We start from the raw sequence: 10,000 nt of genomic DNA, 5'->3' as shown, positions 1-10,000 counted from the left end.
GAACAACGAGGACGGGAGGAAATAGAAGGGTAGTGAGTGGTGGAATGATGAAGCAAAGAATACTGTAGAAGAGAAGAAACGGGCATTCACAGAGTGGTTACAAAATAGGACGAGGGAATCATATGAGAGGTATAAAGAAAAGAGAAGTAAAGCATAAAGTAAAGGAGGAAAAGAGGAAAGCAGATGTGAAATGGTATAAGGGTATGACAGAATTTTTTTAAGGTAATAAAAGATGTTTTGGAAGGAAATTAAAAAAGGAAGAGAGGGCGAATCAAGTAGAGAAGAAAAGGTAAAAGGTGCAGATAGAGAGATGATAATGGAAGAGACGGCAGTAAGAGGAAGATGGGCAGAGTATTTTAGGGAGTTGCTAAATGTGAAGGAGGATAGGGAGGGAAAGGTAGTTGGAGTGGGAAAAGTTAAGAAAATGACAGTGATGAATGAGGAAAATGGAGGAGAAATAAAGATGAGATGAAAGCAGTTATCAAAATGATGAGAGCAGGTAAGGCACCTGGGTTGGATGGGTGTCATGCGGAATGTCAAAAAAAAAAAAGGGAGGTACAGTGATTGTGGAATGGCTGGTGAGGCTGTTTAATGTTTATCTAAAAGAGGGTAGAGTGCCGAAGGACTGGAGGAATGTCTGTATAGTTCCACTTAACAAAGGAAAGGGGGACAATTGTGAGTGTAGTAGTTTCAGAGGGATCATTTTATTGAGTGTAGTTGGGAAGGCTTATGGGAGGGTCTTGATTGAGAGGATTAGGAGAGAAACAGAGGGGGTAATTGGTGAGGAATAGTGTGGGTTTAGGACAGGTAGGGGTTGCGTGGATCAGATATTTGTGGTAAGGCAGATATATAAGAAAGCTTTAGGAAACGTAATGCTATTTTATAGGCCTTTATGGATTTGGAAAATGCTTATGACAGGGTAGACAGGAAGGCACTGTGGGAGGTATTGCAAATATATGGGATAGGAGGAAAGCTGTTAAAAGCAGTCAAGATTTTTTTACGAGTGTAGTAGAGCCTGTGTTAGAATTAGAAATGGAGAGAGTGAGTGGTTTGAGGTAAGGGTAGGGCTTCGCCAGAGATGTGTTATGTCGCCTGTTCAATTTATACATGAATGGGGGTGATGCAAGAGGTAAACGCAAGGGTAATGGGCCGGGAATTGGAGATGGTTAAAAAAAGTGAAGAAAAGTGGGAGATAAGCCAGTTATTATTTGCTGACGACACTGCGCTTGTGGTAGGATCAGAGGGAGGTTAGTGACGGAGTTTTGGAAGGTGTGCGAAAGAAGGGAGTTGAAGATAAATGGGTAAAAATAAGGTGATGAGATGCATAATGGGAGAGGATGGCATCAAATTGGAAATGAATATTAAGGGAGAGAGACTGGAAGAAGTGGATAGTTTTAGGTACTTGGGTACGAATGTGGTGGGAAAGGGAAGAGTGGATGTGGAGGTAGAATGTAGATTGAGAAAACCAAGAAAATGATTTGGGAGATTAAAATGTGTAATGAGAAATAGACATTTGGGAATGGATGCTAAGACGAGATTGTATAAAGGAGTGATTGTGCCGACAGCACTGTATGGCTGTACTGGGCAGAAACATGAAACATAATAGAGGAAGAGTTTAAATGAGTTTGAGATGAAATGCCTGAGAAGTACGGTAGGGGTTACTAGGCTGGATAGAGTGAGAAACGAGGAGTTGAGGAGGAGAGCGGGATTGGAAAGGGAGTTGGAAGATGGGGTTGATGAAAATGTTGGGATGGTTTGGACACATGGAAAGAATGAGTGAAGAATGATTAGTAAAAGAGGTGTGGAAGGCAGAGGTGGAGGGAGTTAACATGAATGGTCGACCAAGGATGAGATGGATGGATGAACGGGGTAAAAGGGGTATTGGGAAAGAGGGGGAATGTCTGTTGAAGAAAGGGAGAAGACAACAGATAGAGGTGATTAGAGAATGGTTCTGTATGGATGATGGTGTGATGCATGGGAGTGGGTGGGGATGGGGGTGAGGGAGTATGTGTGAATGATATTTTGACGCGGCCGGAAAGAATTTCTCCACGTCTTTTCTTTTTCTGCATGAGGGGACGGAGAGGTGGGGTCGCCGATTAAAAGAAGCGGCCTTGCTGTGGATGTGCTGTGTCTTGCTACATTGCCTCTGACCCAGGGATGACCCGTCATCAAGCAGCCAAGAAAAGAGGGAGGGAGGTGTGGTGAATGGGAGTGGAGTATGTGGGGATGAAATGGGTGGGAGTGGATTTATACCTTTGTTTTTGGCTATCTCCTATGTAAGGGGGGGGAATTAGTTGGTATATGTATTATTATTGTTATTATTGTTATTATTATTATTATCATTATTATTATTATTATTATTATTATTATTATTATTATTATTATTACCATCAAAACCCTGTTTATTCATTTGTTGATTTATTTATCTGTTTATGTATTTATCTACTTATTTTCGTTAGGTTCTGTCAGGAGCTCAGAAAGCAACGCGATATGACGTCACACGTTACCCTTTGGAAGCGCGGAATGCGCAGCGGACTCTCGAGTCGTCTCTCTCTCTCTCTCTCTCTTTCTCGTTAGGTCAATCATGAAGGCAATAAAAAAATGAATAGTTTATGTCATGTCACAATAAACTGTTATAGACGTTTGATTATCTTCATGTAATCTATGATTAAACTTGTATAGACATCTGAATACTATTTATTTATTTTTTATTTGTTTATCTACTTATTTTCGTGAGGTTCTGTCAGGAGCTCAGAAAGAAACTCGACATGACGTCACACGTTTGATTATCTTCATGTAACCTATGATTAAACTTGTATGGAAGTTTGAATACTGCTAAATAAAAACTGAACTATAACACTGGGTTCTGATCCTGCGTGACACACATAGGTACAAGCGTATTAATATATAGATCATCATCTTCATCATCATCATCATCATCATCATCATCACCATTATCATCATCACCATTATCATCATCATCATCATCATCATCATCTTTATTATTATCATCTTTATTATTATCATTTTTATAATTATCATTTTTATAATTATAATTTCTATTATTATCTTTTTATTATTATAATTTTATTATTATCATTTTTATTATCATTTTTATTATTATTTTATTATCATTTTTATCATTATAATTTTATTATCATCTTTATTATTGTTATCTTTATTATCACATCATTATCATCATCATTATCATCATCATAAGAAGAAGAAGAAAAAGAAGAAGAAGAGGAAGAAGTGCATATGCACATGCCTATACATATGCATATATAATATACGTATGCTTATGCATATATATGTCTTTATGTAGGAATTTATGCATGTGTGTTTGTGTGCGTGTGTGTGCACGTATATGTGCGTATTTTGTGTGCGCGTGTGTTTGTTTGTGTGTGTGTTTGTTTGTGTGTGTGTGCGCTTTCGCATGTACATAAATGCGTGCATGTGGATGTGTGCGTGCATGCTTGCGCGCATTTGATTGTGCGTCTGAGTGCATGTGTGTGCATGAATGTTTGCATGCGCATGTGTCGTTGATGCTTACGTGTGCGTGTGCTTCGGACTTCCTAGATTACCTACTTGTGGCTTACCAACTCTAAATTAATCTCTTTTTCTTTCTCCTTAGTTCAGTTCAGACAGACGCTCTTTTGCTTGAAATTTTTAACTCTGGAGCTCTGGGTATCCGGTTCTGTGAAGATTTGCATTTGTAAGATTTTTCTATATGCATGCATTTTCATAGATGTGTTGGCTACGTCTTTGTGCGCGCGCTATTGTCTTGGCATGTTTGTGTTTGTGTTTGATCTCTCTCTCTCTCTCTCTCTCTCTCTCTCTCTCTCTCTCTCTCTCTCTCTCTCTCTCTCTCTCTCTCTCTCCGTGTGTTTCTCACTCACACGCACACGCGAAAGCACACACACACACACACACACACACACACACACACACACACACACACACACACACACACACACACACACACACACACACACACACACACATTTGTTTCAATAGTTAAAATAAGGTTTGCTGGTGGACCTAGAGCATGTACACACACACACACACACACACACACACACACACACACACACACACACACACACACACACACACACACACACACACACACACATATATATATATATATGTGTGTGTGTGTGTGTGTGTGTGTGTGTGTGTGTGTGTGTGTGTGTGTGTGTGTGTGCGTGCGTGCGTGTGCGTGTGTGTGATGAAGGAGAACAATTTTCCCCATTGTGGCTTCTGAAGGTCTTTAAGCGAAATGGAAACAAGATTCGTGTTGCTGGGTAATTGAAAAATCGCAAACTATAATCAGGTATTGTCGATGATAGGTAGACATGCGCGTGCAGATTTACACACACACACACACACACACACACACACACACACACACATATATATATATATATATATATATATGCACACACGTGTAGGTTTTTTATCATTGTGATTTTTTTTTTTTCACAAAGATGAAATGAAATGTTTACTTCGGGACTTATGAAACAAACGGAAATAAGAAGTATACAAAATATTCCTAAGAACGCAAGAAAGGATGTGAAACGATCTTAATGATATAAGAATTTTTTTAATGCTAAAGAAAAAAAATCATAAGATTTTTCTTTTCTGCCGATTCGATGTTCACCATCGTTCTTGTTCCTAGACTTCAGTGACTCAGCCATTTGCACTCTTTTACTCAAAGATATCTAAAGAAGAGGGAAGAGTGAGTGGGCCCCGTTGTGAAGTAGCCCTTATGAAATAAGAAGGCGAGAGTTTTTAAGTTAATGCATTTTTTCATGGGGGCGAGGTTGGGACGCTTCTTCCCTGGTAGAACAAGTTGGGGAACGGGGTTATCCTCGGTCCTCCCTGGGAGGGAGTGGGATGAAGTAGGTCACCCGCTTGTTTGGGGGGGGGGGAAGGAGTGGGGTAGGAAGGTGGAGAGGTGGGGATGTCCCAAGTCGTGGGGTTCCCCGCTGGTCAAAGTTGTCTCTTCTTCTTCGGTCTCATCGTCGGACGGTTTCCCCATCTTTGCCGAGCAGGGAAGTCCCCCTTTTGGATAAAATCGCCTGGTGACAGGCAGATCAAAGACACGAATCACAAGTGACCGTGAAAGGTGTTTTAGGCTAGGTTAGGTTAGGTTAGGTTAGGTTTCTTTTGAATAAAATCCCAACCAGGTCACATGTACTTAGATTCTAAATACCAATACGGTTGATCTAGGTAGGCCATGGAATCTTGGAGGTGGTTTCCGTTGGGTGAATAAAATCACCAGGCGGCAGAACAGATGTGTAACTCTTGTATAGTTGTGAGAAGAGTTGATAGGGTGAGGAGGCTACACCAGGAGGCGCTGAGTAGCTGCTGCCGAAGCCGTCACCTTTGTCCTATGATGTGTTTTGGGGACTGTTGGGGGCAGATAACACACAGTCAATGCAACAGGGCTCGTAGAGGAGTGCGGGATTCGAACTCGCAACTAAACGAATGGGAGACCAGCATGCTTCCGATGACGACTCTCTCTCTCTCTCTCTCTCTCTCTCTCTCTCTCTCTCTCTCTCTCTCTCTCTCTCTCTCTCTCTCTCTCTCTCTTTTATTGATGAATCGAGGTGGTGGTGCCTTCCGTTGAGGACATTTCCTCTCTCATTTCCACTTTCAATAGGCATTACCCGCTTGCATTTCCTCGTCACCCTAGAGAGAGAGAGAGAGAGAGAGAGAGAGAGAGAGAGAGAGAGAGAGAGAGAGAGAGAGAGAGAGAGAGAGAGAGAGAGAGAGAGAGAGAGAGATGGACTGGATCTCATTTCATTTTTTCTCTAGGGAACACAGACTTGACGTGTTTGTTCATGACTTCAGCCATTTCTATATCTCCTGTGTATTCTGTATTCCCTTGGCGTAATCTTGCTATTTCTTGTTTGTTTTTTAGTTTACTGTTCACATATCTATAGAATAATTTTGGTTGGTCCTTACATTTTTCTTCAAATTTAAGTTCTTAGTCAATAACATGACTGAGGCCTCCACCCTGTGTTTCATCTCTGTTTTTCATCCAGTGATTATATATTGTCCATGTCTAGCAGTATTTGGTGGTAGTGGACCTCTTAATTTCGTCTCCACAATTCCCATTATATACTTTTCTGGCAGATAATTATTTAGTTTATTTAGTCCTGAGATCAAACCGTCTATGTTAGTACGTCACTTTTATTTTTACCTTCTCTATCTCGTTCTCTGTTCTTTTCGTTTCTTTAATGTACCATTTTCCCAACCTCATGTCTGGTACTTCCCAATAGAACTCCTTTTCGATCTCCATTCTTTTCTCGTTTTTTTAGTCTCTTCTCTCTTTTCCCTCATCGTTCATTTCTTTTTTATCCATATAATTTTATAGTTTTCACTCTTTGCTAACCTTTCTGCTTTTGCTAATACTTCCGCTACCATTTGTGACCTTAATTTGATCTTTAGAGGTCGATTTTTTCTTTTGAGTATTGCCCCATCCTATGCACTTCTATTTCCTTTTCTATTTCTTGCCCTTCGTTTTGCACTGCTTCCAGAAAAATTCTTGCTATTTCTTTCTTTTCTCTTTCAAGTACCTAACTGAGTTATGTTTTTCCTTTATACCATATACTACTATGCACTTTTTTTGTCTACTGTGTCTATAACCTAATTTTCTTTCTTTAATTGAATAACTGTGTCCTTTGAATTTTCCTGCATTTGTTGTTGGATAATTTCTTTGAAAGCTATGCTTTAGTTTTCTTGGTCCTTTTTTATTCCTTTCTGATTTTCTGTAAATCTTCCTCTCTTATATTTCGTTCAACCTTCTCGGTCACTACCTTAATTTGTTCATTCACATCTCTTTTTAAGGTCTCATTATTGATGGTATTTTTGTTTTTCATCTTTTTGTTTTCACTTGCTACTTTTTTTTTTTTTTTTAATTCGCTTACCTCGCTATTTATTTCCGCGTTTTCTATCTTTAAGTCCCTCATTTCTTTGTAGGTTTCGTTGTACTCATTCTTTAGGTGCACGATTTCTTTCTTTAGTTCCCTAATCTTTTGATTCCATGATCTTATCTTTTCTATGTCTACAATTCTACTCAGTCGTCTGTCATATATTGTGTCACGTTTACGTTTTATGTATTTACACATAGGCTTTTTAAATTATATATTTTGCTGGTTTGGATGCTTCGTAGAGTTTTTTTTTTTTCAAAAAATTTTCACCGTTCACTAATGCAGCCTCTTGATACGGTTGTACAGGGTGGCCCAAAAATCACTGAGTTTTTTTTTTTTTTATAATAACTACCTCATTGTTACAATTATGGAATTTTAATGTAATATAGAAGAGAAAATGTACATTAGTTTGTATTACTTCTTTTTTTATCAATACATTATGCATTACGTTAATAACCTCAGTGACTTTTGGGTCACCCTGAACTAATAGTTTCATTAATCAGAAATTCCTATTATTGTAGTACAGCCATTGTGTAGAAATGTATATTACATGTTGATCTGGAGCGATGACAGTATTCTTGAGAACAAATTTACAATTTCGTCTATTTATTTTTTATTCCTCCGCTGCATAGTAGATGGAGGGTGGAATGGTGGGTTCTCTCAGCTGAATAAAATGACCTGGTGGCAGCCAGAAGGACATTTAAGTCTTAAGTACCAGCAAAAGGGTTGAAACTACAACATAAATGTTGTCAACTTTGTTGGGATTGCTCTAGAGATGGTCTGCACATTACTGAATAACAATTCGCCAAGTTAGTGTGTGGCGTCACATCGATGCGTTTGCCAGCCAATCAGAGCGTCCTAGGCTACCCGGAGGGTGGGTTAGTTGAGCTCAAGAACCAATGAAAGGCGTCAGGATCGACATGACGTCAGACAAGGTCACGTGAGCAGACCTTCTCTTGTTTAAGTCTTGGGTAGTTTGTGTGCGGCGAGGATATTGATATAACGTAAACCCATTGTTGCTGAGGGAGGGTGTATGCATAATGGGAATGAATAAAATCGCCTGATGGCAGCCTGGGACTTGAGGTGAAAGTGCCACCTGGCAGGAAAGGGGGGTGGAGGTGAAATTATCACCCGATATGAAATTTAGTTTGTTTTTAATTAAATATATTTTGAAATTTATGTACCTGCCGTAGCGTGCCTATTTCCATTGAATATTTTTATTATAATGTTTATTTATTTGTTTGACTTCCCTTTGGTTATTTGTGAATCTATTTTTTTCATTTATCCGCTTATTTGTTCAACTGTTTACTACATATAATTCTGTCTTCATTATTTTTTCATGTATTCACTCATTCTTTATTTGTCTTAATATATTAATTTCCCTGATGAATAACTTGTTTACTTGTTTGTATTGATTTATTCACTCGTATTTATTGTTAATTATTTTTCATTGTACATTCACTTATTTATTTATCTACATTTTAATTTGATTGATTTATTTCCTTATTTATTCATTTATTTTTATTTAATCATTGAATTATTCATTACCTATTTATCAATTTACCTTTATTTACCTTCTCATCTACTTATTTGTGTCTTTTGCAGATGCCTTTTCAACTATTTTAAAGTTTTGTTTATTCGCCTTCTAATATTTGTGTCTTTTGCAAATGCCCCTAGGTATATTTACCATCTCATCTATCTATAATTTGATGTATTTATCTTTTCATATTCATGTCTTCCGCAGATGATTTATTCTTATCTATTTACTAATGCCCCTGGGCTTGTTTACCTTGTCATCTATTTATGATTTGATTTATTTACCTTCTCATATCCATGTCTTTTGCCCCATTCTCATCAGTGTATTTGTGTCTTTTGCAGATGCCCCTGGACTGAAGGGTGGTATGGCTGGCGGAGTCCAAGGGGTGGAAGATTTAATCCACCTGGCCGGTCCACTCACGGAGGATGCTGTGCTTAAGACCCTTCATGCGAGATTCTGCTCCTCACAGTATTTCGTAAGTAATCCTCAGTAGACTTTGATCTTCTGTAGTCGTCTCGTCCAATCCCCTTGTAGACGCAGTCTTCCTAAGTTTCCTCTTCTCGGTGCAACCTACCATGTTGTGGTCACTACCTATGTTGACTTTATTTATGACCATAACATTGTTAACACTCTTGCTCTCATCTCCTAATATGAACTCTGTTCTTTGTTGTTCCATTTGGACTTCTCCAGTTCTATTTACGTCCTACACGCTTTTGGAAGAAAGTGTCCGTTATCCTCATGTTGTTCTCTGCAAAATTGACTAGCATCTCGCCTCTGTCATTCATTTACCTACTCCAAACTTCCCAATGCACGACTCATCTCCCATCTTCTTCCCCACTTTAGCATTAAAATCGCCTATTACCAACGTGTACTTACTTTTCTTTGATCCATTACCTGACTTAAATCATCATAGGACTCAATTTCATCGTCTGAACTCTGTGAAGTCGGTGCATAAAACTATTTTTAGAGTGTACCTTTTATACAGCCTAATCACAATCCAAGCCACCCTGTCTGGTAAAATTCTAAATTTGACTACGTTATCAGCAACCTCTCGGTTTATCAAGAATCCTACTCCACTACCTCTTTTTCCTTACCTCTATTGTAGAGCAGGTGGTGACTATCTTGTAACTGTATTAGGTTTTCTTTCGCTCTTCGGACTTCTTTCAGTCCCACGATGTCCCACTTGATGTTATTTACTTCTTTCATTAAACTCTTCAGCCTGTAGTCTTCTGAGAGAGCTCTTACGTTGTAAATATAGATCTTCATCTTCTTCATGCTATTTATTGTTCAAGACTTGGATCTGTTTGGACAGTGCTTACTCACATTCGGTGGCACACTACTCGTAAGCACACAAGCCAATGCGGTTGGACCTATAGGAGACGATGATCTAACAGGAACGCCCGTTTTTTTTTTCAATTCTTTTTTGCTCTGAAAGAATTTTGGCAGTAATCTCACCTCTCTGCCAACTGGTTTCTGGTGAGATATTTCTTTGGTGTCACCTTACTCAGTATATTCGGTGGAG

At 38.8% G+C, this 10,000-nt stretch overlaps 1 protein-coding gene across 2 annotated transcripts in view; it reads left to right on the top strand.

Moving 5' to 3' along the window:
* The window catches only part of dachs (unconventional myosin-IXb-like dachs), a 195,611-nt gene that overhangs the window by 139,899 nt on the left and 45,712 nt on the right, over positions 1–10,000 (top strand). For both annotated transcript variants that reach the window (XM_076202720.1, XM_076202719.1), the window contains exon 3: positions 8,820–8,953. In XM_076202720.1, the coding sequence (XP_076058835.1) occupies positions 8,820–8,953 (134 nt within the window). The remainder of the gene's footprint in view (positions 1–8,819; positions 8,954–10,000) is intronic.

This window comes from Oratosquilla oratoria, chromosome 19 (genome assembly GCF_046742065.1).
Source record: "Oratosquilla oratoria isolate Oo_2021 chromosome 19, ASM4674206v1, whole genome shotgun sequence".
Classification (NCBI taxonomy): domain Eukaryota; kingdom Metazoa; phylum Arthropoda; class Malacostraca; order Stomatopoda; family Squillidae; genus Oratosquilla; species Oratosquilla oratoria.
This window is presented reverse-complemented; position numbering and strand designations above follow the sequence as displayed.